This window comes from Myotis myotis, unplaced genomic scaffold (assembly GCF_014108235.1).
Source record: "Myotis myotis isolate mMyoMyo1 unplaced genomic scaffold, mMyoMyo1.p scaffold_m19_p_1, whole genome shotgun sequence".
Lineage (NCBI taxonomy): Eukaryota > Metazoa > Chordata > Mammalia > Chiroptera > Vespertilionidae > Myotis > Myotis myotis.
Window position 1 is genome coordinate 129385116 of NW_023416313.1, and position 21232 is coordinate 129406347.

The window sequence follows — 21232 nt, forward strand, 5'->3', positions numbered from 1 at the left end:
ATTTCACCTCTTAAAAAAAAGCATTTACACTTAAAAAAATGTGGTGAGGTGGAATTCCCTCCTTCTTAAAAATTTTCCTAGAGCTACTAAAAAACTTGCATTTATAAAATAGTTGATAAAAATATTCCTCTGGATTGTACAAGAAGGGAGACAGGGACCACTGATAAGACATGGTATATGACATTAATCAGACTTGGCTTCTTTTTCTCCTGCTTCATCTGAGGTTGGACTCCCCACATTTTTAATTTCTTTGTTTTCCGCAGGTAGATCTTCTTTAGGTTCCTGGTCAGCCACTTCTGCCTGCTTTCCCTTTGCTCCCCTTTTCCCTTTTGTTTGCACTTTTTTGTCTGCAGACTTATCCTTTCCTGCCGCCTTTTTGGGCTTCGTTTCCACTTTTGCAGGAGCAGGTTTGGCTGACAACCTGGCCAACCTCCTATTCGACTCTCCTTGACCACCCCTTCCGCAGAGCTGACCTTCCTCTTGGGCTTCGTGGCGCAGTGCTGGGCGTGTGCTGGGTGCCTGAGGGCCAGGCCACCTAGTGGCTTGGGGAACCTGGGCTGCCTGGCTGCAGACCTGCCTCAAATACACTCTTGATCCCTTGATGTCTCTTTTCTCCTTCTGTTATCCCTATGATGCAGATGTTATTATACTTCATGTTATCCCAAAGGTCCCTTAAACTATCCTTGTTTTATTTTCTTTTTCTAATTAAACAAACACACATAAAACAAGGTTTTATATTGACTGGTTGACAAAAATGTGATGTGACCAGAGGCTTATAGGAACCTGTATTTTCCCTAGGAACAGTGGTTCAGTATTTTCAGCAACTTTCTAGAACATAACTACTTCAAATAACAAATCAACTGTATCTTAATACCCTTTCCCCCTGGAAATAACTAAAAAGATTTATTCTACACAAAAGCCATGGATGCCTCTTCATACTCTTAAAACGTAACAAATAGATTTGATCAGATTTTAAACAAGATGGAAAATAAACACAAAGCAGATATACCCCACCTTTGAAACACCCCATAAACACATTCCAACACTAAATATAATTGCTTCCATTATTTCTATCTTGAAAGTCTCTTCTCCATTATTAAGAACTTTAAGATGACTTAATAAAATTTAGATGGCAGGTAGCATACATTATCATTTTAAAGCTAAACGTAGATACTGGCTAGCTACCTCCCTTGGGTGTTTTATATAAGTCCTTTTGTTAAGACCTTTACATACGTTAGACCAATAGTTAGCCATTTGCCCTCAAATATCATTTAAATATATCATTGTACAAATTCTCAGAGTCCAAGCTAAGTATTTTGATAACAGGGCATTTCAGTTTAGCTAATTGTGTTTAAGCTTGGTCATAACAAATGCAAAACTTTTGATTATGTAAAAAATAATTTTTATAAATGGTCAGTTTCTTAAAAGGGCTAGCTGAATACACTGTAAGTATTTTCTTGATTAGAAATGACATACTCTCATCTTTTATCATTTTTAATGTATGAAATCTGAATTCTGACAGTAATATGATACATAACATCATCAGTTTTTTAGTCAAAGTTGTGACTAAACTAACTTTTAAATTCACAGTTCCAAGCAGCTGAGCCAGCTCTCTGTACCTTGACATTCTTTCCTCCCAATGAGCTGAGTCTACTATAACAACCTGTACTAATTCCACCATAATATGTATCACATTGTATTTTAATTACTAGTTTATGGGTCTGATTAAATTGGGGTTCCTTGAGAGGAGAGACTTTCATGTTCACTTTGCCTTGAAGTAAGTACCAAATTATTTACTAAATGAGTAATGAACAATATTTCTAGTCAAATGGTATGTATCCATAATTATTGAGTATCAATCTATAATATTCTATAATTTGATTTAAAATCCTCAAATGTAAACAAGAAATGTATACCAAGGCTTTGACTTAGTTCATGCTAAATCATTTTTAAAATGTATAGCTTCAGGACATTTTATTATAAAAAGCTGGTTCTCATATACATAACTAACAAGAACTTAAAATTCATCAGACATTTACTTCACTTTTTTAGCTTGACCTTCTAGTAAATCTTTAGCTGCATTGATTTTGGCTGCTATATAAGGAGATCCTCCCTTGTCCAGGTGATTTAAAAGCATAATTCATTAATGAGCATCTCTTATTTTTCCTTTATTGGCAATATGACTTACACTTTGTATTAATGCTGCTTTTTGTTTTATCACTTTGGATTTGAACCCATCTCTGTAATAGCCACCACTGAAGGCACTCTTCAAGTGTAGTTCTAAACTTCATACACAGGCAGCAGAAAATTAGCAAAAATGTTTAGGAAGTCTTACAGATTTTGGGAGACTTTGAAAAACTTGTTTGACTTGAGGCTCCATATGCTTCATGGCTTGCAAAACAACAGCCTGAAAATTCTGCAGCAACAATGGTCAATCCAACTGCTACCATTGTACTGGCCATTGCTCCGGCTCAGCTCCCCTGCCTCTACCAAGAGCATGGTTCATTCCAGCCCAGCTGCCGCAGTCACCAACTCCACACCGCTAGCAGAAATGAAGACTGCCACCACCAGCAGGAACAAAATGTCCACACACTGGTGTTCCAGAACACACAGTAGTCAAACTATCCTTGTTTTTTAAAATACTTTATTCTTTTTGCTTCTCTGATTGGGTGTTTTTTGTTACCTTGTCTTCCAAATCATTGGTTCAATCCACATGCTTCTTCTAGCTATTTATTTATCTGGAGATTTCTCCTGTTCTTTCTTTCTTTCTTTTTTTAAAAAAACTTTTATTTATTATTAGTTTTTAAATTTAAATTGTTTATTGTTTAAAGTATTACATAAGTCTCCTTTTTCCCCCCATTGACATCCCCAGGCACCCCCACCCCCCAGCATGTGCACTAACCACCCTCACCCCCCATCTGTGTCCACTGGGTTTGCTCATATGCATGCATACAAGTCCTTTGGTTGATCTCTTACCTACTCACCCCCTGCCTTCCCTGATAGGTTGGGCAGTCTATTCAATGGTTCTATGACTCTGGTTCTGTTTTTGTTCATCAGTTTATGTTGTTCATTATATTCCACAAATGAGTGAGATCATGTGATATTTATCTTTCACTGACTGGCTTATTTCACTTAGCATAATGCTCTCCAGTTCCATCTATGCTGTTGCAAATGGTAAGAATTCCTTCTTTTTTTACAAGAGTATAGTATTCCATTGTGTAGATGTACCACAGTTTTTTAATCCACTCATTTGCTGATGGGCACTTAGGCTGTTTCCAAATCTTAGCTATTTTAAATTGTGCTGCTATGAACATAGGGGTGCATATATCCTTTCTGATTGGAGTTTCTTGGGATATAGTCCTAGAAGTGAGATTACTGGGTCAAATTAAAAGTTCCATTTTTAATTTTTTGAGGAAATGCCATACTGTCTTCCATAGTGGCTGCACCAGTCTGCATTCCCTCCAGCAGTGCATGAGGGTTCTTTTTTCTCCACATCCTCGCCAGCACTAATCATTTGTTGATTTGTTGATGATAGCCATTCTGACAGGTGTGAGATCATACCTCATTGTTGTTTTGATTTTCATCTCTTGGATTATTAGTGACTTTGAGCATGTTTTCATATGTCTCTTGGCCTTCCTTATGTCTTCCTTCAAAAAGTGTCTATTTAGGTCCTTTGCTCATTTTTTGATTGGATTGTTTATCTTCCTTTTGTTAAGTTGTATGAGTTCCCTATAAATTTTGGAGATTAAACCCTTATCGAAGATAACATTGGCAAATATGTTCTCCCATGCAGTGCGCTTTCTTGTTGTTTTGTTGATGGTTTCTTTTGCTGTGCAGAAGCTTTTTATTCTGATGTAGTCCCATTTGTTTATTTTCTCCTTAGTTTCCATTGCCCTAGGAGTTGTGTCGGTAAAGATATTGCTATGACAAATGTCTGCTATTTTGCTACGTATGGCTTCTTCTAGGATTTTTATGGTTTCCTGTCTTACGTTTAAGTCCTTTATCCATTTTGAGTTTATTTTTGTGTATGGTGTAAGTTGGTGGTCTAGTTTCCTTTTTTTTGCATGTAATCTGTCCAATTTTCCCAATACCATTTATTAAAGAGACTGTCTTGACTCCATTGTATACTCTTGCCTCCTTTGTCAAATATTAATTGAGCATAATGGCTTGAGTTGAACTCTGGGTTCTCTGTTCTGCTCCATCGGTCTATGGTATGTCTGTTCTTGTGCCAGTACCAAGCAGTTTTGAGAACAGTGGCTTTGTAGAATAGCTTGATATCTGGTATTGTGATCCCTCCAACTTTGTTTTTCTTTCTCAAGATTGCTGGAGCTATTCGGGGTCCTTTTTATTCAAGATGAATTTTTGGAGAGTTTTTTCTAGGTTTGTGAAATATGTCATTGGTATTTTAATATGGATTGCATCGAATCTATAGATTGTTTTGGGTAGTATGGACATTTTAATGATGTTGATTCTTCCAATCCATGAACACAATATATTCTTCCATTTGTTTATGTCTTCCTTTCTATCTCTTTTTTCAGCATCCTGTAATTTTCTGAGTATAGGTCCTTTACCTCCTTGGTTAAAATTATTCCTAGGTATCTTAATTTTTTTGTTGCAATGGTAAATTGAGTTGTGTTTTTTTGTTATTGTTTTTTTGTTTTTAGTTTTTGTTTTTTAGTTTCTCTTTCTGTGAGTTCATTATTGGTGTATAAAAAGCCATAGATTTCTGGGTGTTAATTTTGTATCCTGCTACATTGCCAAATTCATTTATTAGTTCTAGTAGATTTTTGATGGAGTTCATAGGGTTTTCTATGTACAATATCACACCATCTACAAATAATGACAGTTTTACTTCTTCTTTTCCAATTTGGATGCCTTTTATTTCATCTTCTTGTCTATGCCTTTTATTTCATCTTCATTGCTATGGCTATAAATAAGGCAGGGATGCCCACTCTCACCACTCCTATACTATATCGAACAGGAGAGGTGAGAGTGGGCATTCCTGTCTTATTCCAGTTCTTAGGGAAAATGGTTTTAGTTTTTGCCCATTGAGTTGGGGCATGTTTTTCTCCTGCCCATTGAGTTGGGGCATTTTGACTGCCTCTGTGTTTGTTTCTGTGTATTAGGTAGATCTGCAATGTCTCCCCATCTTGGTAGAGTGGCCTCATGTAGTAGGTGTCCAGTGGGACCCAGTGATGCAGTCTCCCTGATCACCTGAGCTGGTTGTTCCAGGGATGTCCCTGGGTGGGTTATGTGAGCCCTCCCATTGTAGCTGAGTCTGAATTGCTGTTGGCCTGTCTGGCATGGGGCTGACCCTGAGGCTGGTGACTGCGGATTGACCCTGATCACAATGTATGACCTGCTGTGCTGGTACTGACCCCATGAAGCAGAATTTGCCTCAGCTGATTCTTGTGCCTGATGAGATCTCCCTTTAGATATGCCACTCGTGAAGCTAATTGGATCCTGCTCTGATGTTTTCTGAAGCTGGCCCCCAGGTTGTTGGTTTTGGGGCCTCTTGGGACTCTGGTGCAGGTCAATATCAGATTCTGCCTGTGATTGATCCTGGGCAATCTTTTTGGAGCTACAAAGTGATCCACAATGTATAGCGACCTCTGCTGAGGCTGGGTGTGCATGGGAAGGACCAAGTTTTGCACCAAGGCCGGCTCCCACCAGGACCAAACCTGGGTGTTGGTCAGCCAAGGCCTAAGGCACCTTAGATCCACTGCCAGCTGCCTCTTCACCTGTTGGCTGCCTGTTCAGCTGTTACTGAAAGAGCCTTTGGCAATACTAGAGTTGTGTAAAGTAGGCTTTCAGTGAGTTACCAGGTAGGGGCAGTGTTCACCAGGCTGATACAGATTTAAACTTGGTGCCACTGTTGGATCTGAGGCCACTCAACACAAGTCCACAGACCTTTGTAGTGGGTTGGAACCTCAGGGTGTCATCAGGAAGAGGCAAGAAGAGTTCATCAGGCCCAAATAGACCAAGATTTGGCTATGTGATGGAGGTCTCTGTACCAGTCAGGTGTGCGAGGGAAAAGTGGGCCATTCCTAGAGCCACAGAACTCAAGTCTGGAGTGGAAACCTTGTGAAAATCCTGAGCTCAAGAGGTTGGGGCCCCCAGGAGTCTGGAGAATGGGGCTATTAGATCTCCCATGAAGGGTTGTCATTGGTCAGGCTCATGGGAAGGTGTAGGGAATGTCTCCCACCCCAGAGCCACACAACTCAGTCTCTGATACCCCTGAGTCTTCCCATACCTCTATACCCCAGGCAGCTGGCTCTTCCACAGGGTGTGAACTCCATAGGGGAGGGTGACAGGGAGGAGGAAGGGTGGAGCTATTGCATTCCCCAGGCTGATACCATATGGAAGGGAGTGCTAGACCCAAGAAAGATGGTGTCTGTAACTGAGGGACTCAGCACAGGGACCTTGAGGGCTGTCTCCTTCAGCTCTCTCCCTTAGAGCCGCACAACCCAGTCTCTCCTTGCACAACACTATTCTATTCCCAGCCACCCTCCCTCCATTGGAGCTCAAGGTGAGTGGCTATGAATGAGATTTTTTGCTGGCCTTTTAAAAGGGAATCTGACTCCTGTCTGTCCCTGGTGGGCAGAATCCCTGCTGATTTTCACAGCCAGATGTTATGTGGTCTCCTCTGCTGGGCTCTGGTCCTCTGGGCTTGGGGGCCAGGGATGGGGTTGAGACCCCACACTCCTAAGGGGAGCCTTTACAGCTGAGATATTCCCCTGGATTCTTAGGCACTGCATGTGGGTACGCGGCTAGACCTTTAACTGTCTCCCCTTCCCTAACAGTAGCAAAGTGGCTTCTTCTGTAAATCCCCACTTATAAGATTTCTTTTTAGCTAGTCTTCAGTTTGTGATTCAGGTTGACTGTTCTATATTAACTGTAATTCCAGTTTGATCCTGGGAGTAGGTCAGTGTAACTTCCACCTACTCCACTGCCATCCTGGATCTCTCTAGATGTGTTTTTAATGTTAGTGAAACACAGCCACATGGTAACTTTAATGTTAGAAATATACACTGTTGACAGTTAAAGGATTTACACTATTATTTAAATTTAATTCTTAGTATTCACATCATCTCCTTGTTTCTATTATTCTCTTCTATAACCTCCTTTTAAAACCAATGATGATGAATTGGTGTTTTACAAAACCTTAAAATTCTCAGAAATTCCTTAGCTTTTTAATCGTAGAAACTAACATTGGTAATTTCATTCTGTACAGGCTTTTCATTTCATACACATTATTTACATTCAGCTTAATTTAGTTAATCATTTGCAACTTATGACAAACATACACAGTACTTAATATTTTTCCATAAAACCTCCTTGCCTGCTTTTTAAAGCACTAACCTAGACTGTCTGTTTACAGAGCTGATGCATGCAAAGTTATTTTCCTGGTGATGCTTGCACAGTTAGTTCCCAAACATTTCAGTACACTGAGGTTACATATGTGATTCTTTTAAGTGGCTTCTAATGTTTCTATAACCTGATAAAATGCTATTAATCCTTTGTAGCCACTTTTTAAACAGTACTTTGTGTGCTGAAAACAAATACAGAAATTCAAAGCAATTTTATGTGAAGTAATATTATCCTGACACCACAGCACAAGTTCATTCTTTCAATAAAAGTGTTGGTGAATCCTGTGAGGGAAATAAAATGTATCATTGTTTATGCTGTGTAAACGCAAAAGTTAAAAAACACACAACTCATGCATTGCTTGTTTTTGTGATTTGCATGATCTGGTCAAGTGACAGTTGCACATTATCTTCTCAGATGTTTAATAGATTTAGGGGGAAGTTGGAATGACCTCGGGATGATCTCTCAAGTCCAGCTGCTTAATTCTGAATTCTATTTAATAACAGTTTGTGAAATCAGCACATCTCTTCAGAACTCTCCCATGGGTTGCAAGTGATCAAAATGACAAAACCATAATGACAAGACTGTTAGATAGGTTTAACAGAAAGGGGATTCTAAAAACTCATCCACTATAGTACTGCACACTGGAAGACCATATCTTTTATTAAAATTTTCACAAATATAAAAGCATCACTGAAAAAAAAATACTGAATATATATATTCTCAGATTCCTGGAAAATCATCAAAAATTTATTGGCTTTACATTTCATTACATACAAATCCTTAAAACATTAAATAGAACAAAAATATCCATGCAGTTTTTGCATGAACAATATTCTTCATATTTTTCATCCATATGTTTTCATTCAGGCATTTGTCTGCTTGTAAAGGGTCTGCTAATAAATGTTTCCTAATTTCAGCTTCCTGGCCATGGGAGTGATATGATCTGTGTCATGTAAAATTTGATAGCTTGAAATGTCTGTTCAAATTTCAATTGTATCTTGCCTTTTCTGTAGCAAGAGCCAGCCTGCGGATGTTAGATATGCAACCAGCTGCAGCTTCCTGGAGGTCCTGATCAGGGGACCCAACCATGTGCAGTAGAAGCTGTCACACATGAGGAGGAGAGAAGGAAAATAAGAATAAAACTGTTAATCTAGAGACATAAAGTTAGGCTATGGAATACTTTTAAATATTAAATATTTTTTAAAGTCACCAAAAAGAGGTACAAGAAAGTCTGTTTGAGCAAATACAAATATAGATGATGTTTAGTCAGATGCAGGAAATTCTCATGAAATTCTTACCTTTTTCTTTTCTGGAGCTGAGCTAGACAAGTTTCTCCTTTCTTTGGTCATCTAACTGCTATTGATTCTACTTTAAAATTTCTCTTGCATTCTTTTTGGCTTCCCCACTTCCTACGATAAGCCAACATATGCCTAGACTATGAGTGCATCCTCTTAGATTTAATCTCTGCATTCAATTCCACCTGATCATGTCACAACGTAATTATAACAGTCCCTTCATGGAGATTATCATTGACTCACACTGCTAGCTAGAGGCCAGTCTATTAACCTTAAAGTATTTTTGTACTCTGGCCTCAGTTTACCCTTCTAGTCATTTGTCTTTCTCCTGCTCTATATTGTACTCCAAGGTCACACTTCCCCACTTCTTTTGCCTCGACTGATGCTACCCCTCTACCTAAAATGCACTTCCATCTTCTCCTCTGTCTTTCTAAATTTTAACCATCTTTCACGACCTAACTTTTTGACAAAACTTCCAGATTTCCATCAAACAAAATGCCATTTCTCTCTCATAGCAATTGGCTTAAATGTATGTTGCTATACTTAAATTCCTCCATTCTTCAAAGATATTGGGATTTATCCTTTCTGTTCTTTAGATGGCAAACTCTGAAACTTAGAGTACCATATAGTGCCTTATGCATAGTAGATGTCCAATAAATTTCAAATAAATGAATTAGAACTTTTTAAATGTGTCATTCATTAACATAATTAGTAGTTCTGATGAAGATTTAACATTTAATTGAATCATGTATTACCTAAACAGTAATATTTGAGTAAAAGTGTGGATAATGTTAGAAAATAAGGGTGATTTGAAAGAAACAAAATACTGTAAGGAGAAATACTGTGAAACAGCTTAAATATGGCCAGATTAGGAGTTTGGCTTTTATTCTAAATGTAACACAGAAAAAATTTTAAGCACTTTAATCAAGAGAGTTGGCATGGTCAAATTTGTATTTTTAAAAGATGTCTTTTATGGCAACTTAAAGAATATGTAGAGAGGAGAGACTGATGGTACTATAATACTTCAAGCTACAGGAATCAGAAATCAGGAATAGCATTGGAAGGAAGGAATTCAAGGAGTATTCAGAGACTAAACTATTCAACAAATGGCCCCAGGACAGTTGGTTATCCAAATAGAAGAACATAAAAATGATAATATCATATGATACACAAACATCAATTCCAGGTGGATTAATAATTTAAATAAGAAAGGAAAAATATAAAACATTTAGAAGGTTGTGTGTGAGAAAACCTTGATCAAGGGGTCTGGGAGGATGTCTGGTTTCTCAGTTCCTTGACTTCCTCATTGTCAATGATCTTTACCACATTCTAGTCCCCCACTTCCAGGGTCACACCCTGGTTTTTATTTTTCATCACTCTCCACAGTCTCACCTTCAAAATCTCTAATCACAATTTTTACTCCTATGATTTGGTCATTGAACTTACTTGCTTATTCTCATCACAAACTCTAGTCCATTGGCTTATATATGTTTTTTGTTTTGTTTTTAACCATCTCCTGTATTCACTTCCTCTACAACCAGTTTAGATTTTACAGTACATCTTTTCAATCATTCTCTTACCATTCCTTGACATTCATCCAATACAACCATAATCAACTCTGTCTTTCTAATGCCCTCACTAATAGCTGAGCCCTAATGGAGGCAATATGTATACAGCAAGGCAAATCCAATCTCAAATGAATTCTAACCACTGCCCAGTAATCTAAATATGTCTCTCTTTCATACGTTACTTCCCCGCTCTTTTCAATGCCTACTTCAAATCTTCTTCATTCTTTTCCATTCTCCAACTCCTCCTTATAGTCCCCATTCTCAGCAGATAACCTGTAAGGGCTTCTTCATAAACTTGATAGAAGCCTTTTAGACGGGAACTACTTTAGCCAAATCTGCAAATCTACCTGCATCTTAACCCAGCTCCCCACAACCTCCTTCCTGCTGACTCTTTCCTTCTACCCAAGGTCCATTATTCCACTTGTATCATCCAGTCTCCTTTTCCTTGGGACATTTTACCACCATGTATTCCGCCTCTTATTACCTTTTCTTTAACCTCTCCCTTCTACAGATTCCTTCTCATCATCATTTAAAAGCAGGTTTCCATATCTTAAAAAAACAACACCCCCCACCCCGCCCCGCACCACCACCACCTGCAAAAAGAACCTACCATTTGACTCATTTTCTTCCCTTCATAGTCAAATTTCTTTAGAGAGTTGTCTGAACTGTCTCTGGTCTTAAGCTCCATTTAACTCACTCTAGGTTTGCTTCTGCTTTCACCTCTCCATTGAAACAGTCCTCTCGAAGGTCATCAATAACTTCCATGTTGCAAAGAGCAATAGATACTTTCGAGTCCTTCTCTTATTTGGCCCCTTAACAGAGTTTAATGTAATTGACTTTCTCCTTTCTGAAATTGTCTCTGCTTCTTATTACCATAGTCTCTTGGTTTTCTCTGTCTCCATTTGTCCTCATCTTACCACAATTCATTGATGGCTCTTTATCTTTCTCCCAACCATAAATCTTTAAAGTTTCTTAGAACAAATTCCTTTTCTGTCTTCATTCTGTTCTCTCTTCCTAGATGGTTTCTTTCACTGCCTGACTTTGAATACCATTCAGGTGGAATCATTTTATAAATTTATATCTCTACCTCAGAAGCTTCTTTTTAATGCTTCTTAGATATCTCTATTTGGAAGTCTCACAGTTATCTCAAACTTCATATTCCAAATGAAGTTTTAAATGTTTTCTCTCTAAACTTGAATCCCATATCAGTAATAAATATCATCACTTAGCCAGGAATCTCCCTGCCTCATACTTAACCCCCACTCTTATCTTCTTTGCATTCCATCAAACAAATTACCATATTCACTTTTCAAAGTCATTCACTTCTCTCTATTGCTCTATATTGCTTCTCTCTATTGTCACTGCCACTCACCATCCCTGGAAAGCTTACCACAGCTTTTCACTGTCTTTCTATTCTTCCTTGCCCCCCTGTAATTGGCCATTTATTTATACTGCTTCCAGACTAACTTCCTAAATTGTGAAGTTCATCAATAAGGGGAAAAATTCTAGAGAGTAAAGAAATGAGACATAACCATTCTTCTGAGATACAAGAGAAAGAAATATTCTCTTTCCGAATGAGGGAAACAGGGCCATTCAGAGAACCTCATGCCTTGTGAATTTTGCATTGTTAATGTAATTAAACAAGGCGGCCATTAGACGAAGTGGCTCTAGTCAGTGCCTTGGTAGGCTATGTAAGCAACCCAAAATCTAAACTAGAGTCAACACATGCAATCTGAGAAAATGAAACCTAAGGACAACCAATCATCAACAGCCAACTAGGCTTTCCCAAATAGGGCAACCATTTAAGCTATCACTAATCAAATAATTTCTATACTATGCCTCTGCGTTTTCTCTATAAAAACCCACCTCTCTCCTGTTGGTGGAGGATTTTTAAAAAGGTTAATAGTGTGTGGTTTTGCTCTCTATTTTCAAGAGAGTGAAACTAGGACTAAAGTTATTTCAATTGCTACTTGGTTGCTGGGCTTTTGTGTCTCTGACTGCATTTCCATGTTATGACTGAACCATGACATAGCTTGGCTACATACAGGTTATGCATTTGAATCTCATAAACCCAGGGCCCAGAACAAAGTAAGTGCTCCATAAATGGTGTTCATTATCATGGTGATTATTTCACCAGTTCTGAAGTCTGATTCTGGCATTTACTCCCTGGAGCCCAGCCCTGGTTAGTTTTGGAAGAATGAGGAAGCCGAAATTTTGGCTCAGAGATCAGTGTAGCACCTGGCAGCATTTACTCCAGGCCCTACCTCATTTCTGGTTGACCTCAATGGGTACCAATGACCCAGGTTTCACTTGGCATCAGCAATTGCTACCACCACCTTGCACAGCTCCCTTAGAAAGCAGCCCCTTGGCCAGATGCCTGCCCAAATGCCTGTATTTTGCTTATACTCCTTCATATATAATTGTTTGGGGATCCCCTCTGACTTTCCAAGTCAGTTGCATTTATTCCCAAACCCTTGATGCTCGTTACATAATTTCATGTTACACAAACCAATAAAGTGTGAGTGCGAAATGTGCTAGTCATAGCATTTGGCTTGTTGTTGACCTCTCGGTGTTTCAGAGAGAGCCTGCAGCATGCTGGCTATTTCAGGAGGCAGCTAGACAAGGGTTGCTGAGGGGAGCATATACTGTGCACTCACATGTTTGATGTTCGAATACAATGTTTAAGCAATGCAGGACCCTTTTAATGACTCTAATCTATAAATGACATTTTCTATTATCTAATTTCTAGTCCGGAATGCAATAAAAGGGCTACGACTCTTCAAGAAAGTAATTTTGCCTACATTTCTTACATGAACCATAAGCCTTTATATTTCATATGGTGGTGAGTGAACGAATGTATACAGCCTAAAAACTTGTCCAGTGGAGCCCAGCAGTCTAGTATTTTAAAGGTCTAAAGCATAGGCAAGAGGGAGATTTAAAAGAAAATAGGTAAAAGGAGAAAATTAGGGCATAGAATGGTACATGTGGTAGGCAGTCAGAGTTGCTTCCTTAAGTGTGCCTCAAGTGACTTATTAGCATTAGGCACACAGGTTACCTGATGTTTGCACAACGTGAAATTATTTTATTAGCAACCAAACTTACTACATTCTGGGTGCTGTGATTTAATCTTTACTGGTTAATTTATCCTGCTCTGCCCATTTTCCCTAGCAAGGAACATTCTCAACTAATACAGTGTTGGAAGTATAGAATATTTGTGTGTTCAGGGTATGAATGGCTCTATATTTGAGAAGCACTCCCAGGATCCTCTTTGGTTATGCTGTTATTTGAATTAATTGTTTTTCCTGAATTTTATTTTGTTGTCAATGAATGTTACTTATTGCTTCTTTATACATTGAGAGGCTAGGTAGCTAATGCTTCTTTATAAACTGAATAAGAGCATAATATTTTCCCAAACCACCATCTGAACAACAGGTACTATGCAGTATGTGTCTTGGTTTAGAATTAGGCTAAGGAATATGTGCTTTTGTTTTTCTTAAAAGCATCACAAGCAAACTAGAGCTCTCAGAAGAATGCTTTTAAGACAAATACACACATCACGTAACAGAAACATAGTACAGAATCCTGCACTGGATAGGCAGCGAACAGAAAGTAAAGAGCAGCACATGTTTCAAATCACTAACACCCGGGCAAGGGGAAAAGGAGTACTTTTCTTTGGAAAGTGAGATGCAAATTAGGAACAAGTGATTATGGAATTGATACACATTGTTTGGTATGTATTTTTTTATCTGTAGACTTTTTCCAACTATTAATACATTATTAATATTATAAGGGGGGAAAACACCTCAGGTTTAACTTTTTGACGTATTTGTTCCTTTCAAAAACCTTTCTTTTTTTAATCCGTCCTCTCCCCCAAGTGCACCCGAGGACTTTAACTTTATTGGGAGTTTCATATATACACTGGAGAGAAACTAGCCCTCTTGCTTTAAAACTTAATTGCATAGGGCACTTTAAACCATCATTCAAACACATAACTTTTTACAACGTTGGCATGAATGAGGACATGGGAGGGGCACACAGCGTGGTTTGTGGATTGGGCTGACTCAATACTGCCTCCATTGTCAAAGGCTTTGATCTCAAGGCCCATGCCCTCAGTATTCGCTGTGATCCCTGATTGAGTCCCTGGAAGGTGAGACCCATGGTAGCATGAAGATCGCTGTCTGCATTCAGTTCTTACTTTTATATCTAACAGTTTCTGATATTATGTAATATTTCAGTTACATGAGAAATATGTACCAACTTGAGTGATAACAGATATTCTAGTGGTTTGACTCAACATTGTTTGGGTGAATACAGACTAGAAATAAGAGTTTTAATTAGAGCCAGAAATACATGCCTGCACAGAGAACTTAGGGGGTTTTCCAGAAAGATCTTGCATTCCTTGGAGATGATTCAAACTGTGAGTGCATTTGCTGTTTTCCAGTTTGCACGGCCCTGCGGCGTGGCTGCAGCACTCGTGCACAGCCGGGTAACAAGGATTGCACTTGGACTCCCGTCTGCCTGCACAGTGGCTGCCCTGCTGTCCACAGCTGGGCTGGGCTGCTGTGGCAGTGGGAATTACACAGCAGTTATACTTTCACATCCTGACTCTGAGCCTTGGTAATTCATTTCATATGACAGCTCACCAGAGCCATGGGCCTCAGCACATTTTACATTTGCTGATTGAAGCAAAGCCTTTGATTGGTCAGTGAAGTGAATCAAGGGGCTTGCCTTTCAGTGGTGTCTGCCTCTGGTGACAGGAGTGCCTGCCTGTCTGCGTGATCCCAGGTCCACCTCCGCAATGTTTGAAGGGGGTTCTACTTGTTCCATGGAATGCCAGTCTGTGCAGATGTTAGCTCACACCTGAGTAAGTTTGTCCTCTTGTCTTTTGTCCATGTTGTCTTTTCATGAGTCTTCCACTAGAGAGCTTTTGTGTGCCCTCCGCCCCTTGCCCCCCCTGCCCCAGTCCCACACATATTGGAGTGTTGGATCTAGAGTACTGGGTGGTATGAATAGAATATATAACAGAGCTCTAACAACCTTCTTCTGAAGAATGCTAGAAATGGAGAATGACTTGATTACTGGCTGGATGGGAAGATTAAGGGGCTCTGCAATTGACTTTACATTAGAGGAAGTCTCTGCATGCCCTGGGCAGAAGCTCATAGTATCATTTGGAATGGCTTCAAGTTGCTTTTAAACTTACTGTATTTTAAAGTTCTCAGAACGAGGCCTGGCACACAGTAACTGCTTTCCAGTTGTTAGCCATTATTAGTCGAGTGAAAAACACACTTCAGGCACTGTACACTAAACCTGACGCCTGCAACAAGTGCCAAGTGCCAAAATGTATTGAGTATTAACTGGCATGATTGACCTTCTCATGAAGAAGTCAGGTTGCTGCTACTCAGTGGAGGCTGAGGGTCATGTGGATGGGCACCTCTGTATAAAGAATGCCAAGAGGCCCTGAGGGGAAGCTCTGCAGGCCTGGGTCTCTGAGCCCCGATCAAGCCCTGCTTTTGTGATATGTTCCAGGAGGACCTTCTGGAGAAATGAGTGAGCCCCAAGAGACAGGGCTCACAGCAGTCTGGGCCTCTGGCAGGCGGTGCTATGCACTGGGTGCTGCAGGTCTTGTGGAAATATAGTATCGGGAACAGACTGCTTTATGTTTTCTGCTTTGGGTTTTACTAAGACTTTCCTCTGGTTCTTAGTGGCAGGTCAAAGAACACTTCTGTGGGGTAAAGTGGTCTAGGAAATAGAGTAGTCAGCAACTTTATCTTATGCAGTCCATGTCTTATCCGGCAGGTCCTGGAATAATGTCATTTTGTTAAAATGCTGATGAGATGCTGTAGGAACTTAACTATTGTTTAACCAATTAAAGTTGTTTTGTGACATTTCACTTTAAGTCACAGAGCTTATCAAGTGACAAACAGAGTGGAATTAGGTAGATTTATTTGTGACTCATCCAAAATATGTTTTCAGTTCTGACCTAAACTCAGATCATTTGACTGCCTGCTTGACATCTCCACTTAGATATAAAAATGCACCTAAAATTTCACACGGACAAAGCTGAACTCCTTATCCTCCATGCAAAAACCTGCTTTTTCCACAGGCCCCCTATCTCAACTAAAGTCAACTCATCTTTCCAGTTCTTGGGCCAAAAACTTTTCAGTATCCTTGACTTCTCTCTTTCTCTCATAGCCCTTATCCAAGCCATGAACAAAACCTGTTGGCTCTGCCTTCAAAATGTATCCAGAAACTGACCTCTTCTCATAGCCTCCACTGCCATGATCAGATTCACTATCATCTCTTGCCTGAATTTAATGATTAGGCTAAATTTGTTATATTCCCAAAAGACCTGAAGCTGATATTGAAGGTACAGCCTGGAGAAAACTAAATCATTCAGACTGCGAATATAGAATAATCTTTCTTTTTAAGGAGAAAAGGCAGAGAAGAGAAAAGACTGCTAAGTGATTTACTGGGAAAATGAAAGCCTAGTTCAGAATCAACATGGCACTTTCTAAGAACTGACAAATGTAGTGCTTGACCTGAAAGTTGTTGCCATTGCTGTAATGTATATTCCTTTCCATCACTCCAACCCTCATTTTTTTTTTTTTACACAATGACCTTATAAGAATGTTCTTGTTTTGGTTTTGTTTGATTGCTGTAGAAGTTAGAAGGGAGGGGAAGAAAAAAGGGTTGAGTTCCAAATTTAGGCCAGCTCCACGCAAGCTAGGAACAGCATGCTTACAAGAGCAAAACAATATGTAACCCGAAGCAAATGATCAGAAGCTGGAGATGACTTTGATGATGTATAGAATCCCCCGCAATTAGACTTTGCCTAGGGCATGGAAAGCAGAGGGGAGAGGGGTTCAGCCAATATTTCTTATATGATAAGAGGAATGGCAGCCTTAGCTAACATCTGGGCTACTGAATACTTTTTGGTAATGTGAATAAAACTGTGACTTAAAATGACATCTCCTACAAAAATACACAACAAAAAGCAGTTTGACCCAGACAGTTACCTCTCCTCAGCCTCAGACCTTGACCTCCTAAATTCTGTCAATCTTTACCTCTGCTCCACATTCATTAGTCAACCATTCTCATGGTTACACCTGGACCTTATTAATACTGTTCCATCTCTGCCTCTAATAGCCCTCTTTCAGAAATTCCAGGATGTTAACTAGGACTATTGTGGTGATCATCTCATAATATATAAAAATATATAATCATAATGTTCTATATATGAAAAGAATATAATGTTACATGCCAATTACAGCTCAATTAAAAACAAGAAATTCCATGCTCTGAAAGAGATGGAATGAGATCAAGAACTGGGAGGTACTTATCTATACTATTTATACCCTCCTTGCTGTGGGCTTACACTCCATGGTCTATCATGTCAACTGTGTTAGGTCACTAGGTTTAGCTCTCTTCTCTCTACTATTTTTCTGTCATACCAATATTACAAATTGAAATCTAGGACCTCAGTTGGACTTCTGAATCATGCTCACAAATTGATGCAAAGGCACACATGTTCACAATCTGACATTTCTATTGGCTCCCAATTCTGCCTGACAATCCATCTAGGTGTCTTTCTCAACTTTCATTCTCCACATCAGCTATTTAAAACCTTCTCTACTCTCCTCAAATTGCCAACCACCCGCCCCCCCCCCCCAACTTCAGTTCTCTCACTCTCAGCTTGTGTTTTTGCCTCCTACTTGATGAGGAAAATAGAAATCGCAGAAAGGGAAATCACCCAGCTCCTAGCCATCACACTCACCAATTTCCATCGCAAATGTATCCACCCTTTCCTCTTTGCCATCTGTCTTATACAAGAAGTGACTCTCCTCCAGCCTAAATTCAGTTCTTTGCCTCAAGCTCTGTATTTACCTACCTCCTATTTCCTCTGGGTGCTCACTTCCTTATGGCCACTCTTTCCAGTATCTTCACTGCCTCCCCTTTCATCCTGCTCCTGCCAATTAGCATTTAAACATGCTCACACAGAAAACAGAGACAAAAGTGAAAACCACCAAAGTTCTCTTCCCTTCCAGCTATCATCTCCATTTTTTTTTCTTGGCTAAACTTTTTCAATGAGTGGCCTCCACTTGCTGCCTCAATTTCTTTACATCAGTTTCATGCTTATCAGGAATCACTTTTGTATGAATCCAGTGTGCACTTTCGGTTCTTGTGTTACTTTTCTCTTGACTTTAGATTTGCCCTGATTTATTTGGATATTTTCCCTTTAATACTCTTTTTTGTGGAATCCTCTTTCTTTGTCCATCATGGAGGTTTTGGCTCAGGATAAAATGGCATGTCCATCAGCCCTATCCCTTTTTTTGTTGCTCTGTACACCCTCAAAGAGAAATGTCATCCTCTCGCATTATTTCATGAACCATGGCCCTCAGATCTGTATCTTCAAGGCTTCATATACTTATCAAGCTATATATATATGTGATATTATAAAGATATATCACGTCTCCGCTTTGTATTTTCCAAGATGTTCAAAGACAATGTGTCCCAAATAAAATCTCTCTCATTTTCCTCTACAAGCAGATTGCTTCTATAATCCAGTCATCCAACCTAGACATTTAAGTGTCTTCTCTCTACCCTCTTCTGTGTTCTTCTCATCCAAAAAGATCACCAAGTCCTATTGTTTTTAACTCCCAAATATCTCTTAGATCCACCCATTTCTCTCTATTTTCAGTGCTTATGGCCTTAGTGGAAGCCATCGTTGTCTCTTTCTGAACTGCTGCCTAACTCTTCTTCTATCCCTGTCCCCATCTACTCTGAAACTAGAATAACTTCTGAAAGGCATTTTGGGACCAACTGACTCCCCTACTCAAAATATGTCAATGGCTCCCCAATGCCCCAGACATAAAAATCTAGTTTTCCAAATGGGTTCTCAGCAGGTGGCAGTTGACATTTTCCCCTCTGTTATCTTTAGCTTTTCTTTTTTTTTCAGTGAACATATATTACCTATTTCACTTAAAAAATTATAACAAGCCCCTGGCTGGGTGACTCAGTTGTTTGGAGCATCGTCCCATATACCAGAAGGTTGCAGGTTCGATTCCCAGTCAGGGAACCTAGGTTGTGGATTTGAGCCCCAGTCAGGGCACATATGAGAAGCAATCAATCAATGTTTCTCTCTCATATTGATGTTTCTCTCCCTCTCTCCCTCAAATCAATAAACATATCCTTGGGTAAGGATTTTTAGAAAAGCTACAACAGAAAGAAGTAAGGCCTGCAAAGGAAATGAGTGATTGAAAGGTAGTAGGAGGACCAGAGGACTGTGGGATCACAGGAACAAAGGAAGGGTGGCATTTTAAGGAAATGGTGAGGTCAACACTATAATTTGCCTTGGAGAGATTAAGTAAATTGAGAACTGAAAAGAGTCCATTGGATTTGGACATTTGGAAATCCATGGTGGATGTGATCAACTGACAGGGCATTAAGAAATGAGCAAGGAGGCAAAGTGAGATTAAGAGGGAACATGCATAAGTTAGAGGGAATAGCCAATGTTAGAATTTCCAGCTTTGGAGAGATAAGATGGGATCATGAGTACAGTAGGTAGAAATATCCAGGAGAAGAAATACTCAAAGACCAGAGAGAAGATGTTTACACTGAATGTACTAGTAGCTACAGATACGTTTGTAGCTGTGAGATAAGAATTTAAGGTATTTTCTGCCTATAACCCCAATTTTCTTTTTAATATTGAAACAAATTCATATGAGTGATATCTATACTTAATAAAGACAGGTTTACAATTGATAATTTAACATAGAAATATTTTAAAACAACTAAAAATACTCCATTTATTAGCTAACAATTACCTTAATTATATAAAGAAGTTGTGTATAGAGGATTTTTTAAAATGTTATCTTTATTATTGAAAGTATTACAGTTGTCCCCTCATTTACCCCCTCAATCCCTCCCTCCAGGCCTTCACCGCACTATTGTCTGTGTCCATGGGCTATGCATATCCTATCTAATAAAAGAGAAACATGGTAATTAGCGTATGACCACTACCCTTCCCATTGGCTAATCAGGGTGATATGCAAATTAACTGCCAGCCAAGATGGCGCCCGGCAGCCAGGCAGCTTGAAACTAACATGAGGCTTGCTTGCTTCAGTGACAGAGGAAACAAACGTTCCCTGCCTGCCTTGCCGGCCTCTGAGCCTGCAGTTTGAAACATTGTAACAAATATAGAAGCTAAACAAAACCCCAGAAACCTGCTCTCAGCGAGCCGGGATCTCAGAGCTGGAGTTATACATTGTTTCTATTATAGAACCCAAACAAACCAGATACCTGCTTTCAGCAGCAGAGACCTCAGAGCTGGAGCCAGAGCTAAAGCTGGCCCAGAATAAAAAAAAAAGAAAAAAAGGAGCGGTTGGGAGCTTCCGTCACCCGCCAGCCTGAAAACAGCCCTCAGTCCCTCATTCAGGCTGGCCAGGCACCCCAGTGGGGACCCCCACCCTGATCCAGGACACCCTTCAGGGCAAACCAGCCAGCCCGACCCATGCACCAGGCCTCTATCCTATATAGTAAAAGGGTAATATGCCTCCCAGCACCGGGATCAGCGTGACAGGGGGCAGCACCCAAACCCCCTGATCACCCTGTGGCTCTGTGTGTGACAGTGGGCGGGGCCACAACTTCCCTATCCGCCCTGCTCTGTTCGTGACAGGGGAAGGCGCCCCAACCTCCTGATCAGCCCTACTCTGTGCCTGATACGGGGGAGCTCCCCAACCCCCTGATCGCCCTGCGGCTCTGTGTGTGACAGGGTGCGGCGCCCCAACCCCCTGATCGGCCCTGCTCTGTGTGTGACAGTGTGCGGCGCCCAACCCCCCCCCCCCCCCACGGGCCCTGCTCTGTGTGTGACAGGGTAGAGCCATAACCTCCCCATCGGCCCTGCCCTGAGTGTGAGAGTGGTGGCGCCCCAACCCCCTGATCGGCCCTGTTCTGTGGGTGACAGGGGGCAGCGCCCCAACCCCCTGAGGGGCCCTGCTC

The 21232-nt window shown here is 40.2% G+C and overlaps 1 protein-coding gene and 2 pseudogenes across 1 annotated transcript in view; all 3 read right to left on the bottom strand.

Moving 5' to 3' along the window:
- On the bottom strand, window positions 1-655 carry LOC118670544 (annotated as a pseudogene).
- Window positions 656-2035: 1380 nt separating this feature from the next.
- On the bottom strand, window positions 2036-2462 carry LOC118670604 (annotated as a pseudogene).
- Window positions 2463-8245: 5783 nt separating this feature from the next.
- ODAD2 (outer dynein arm docking complex subunit 2) overlaps window positions 8246-21232 on the bottom strand; it is a 206664-nt gene continuing 193677 nt past the window's right edge. The window contains 1 exon segment of the mRNA XM_036337850.1: window positions 8246-8472. Coding sequence (XP_036193743.1) covers window positions 8359-8472 — 114 coding nt within the window. The 3' untranslated portion in view covers window positions 8246-8358.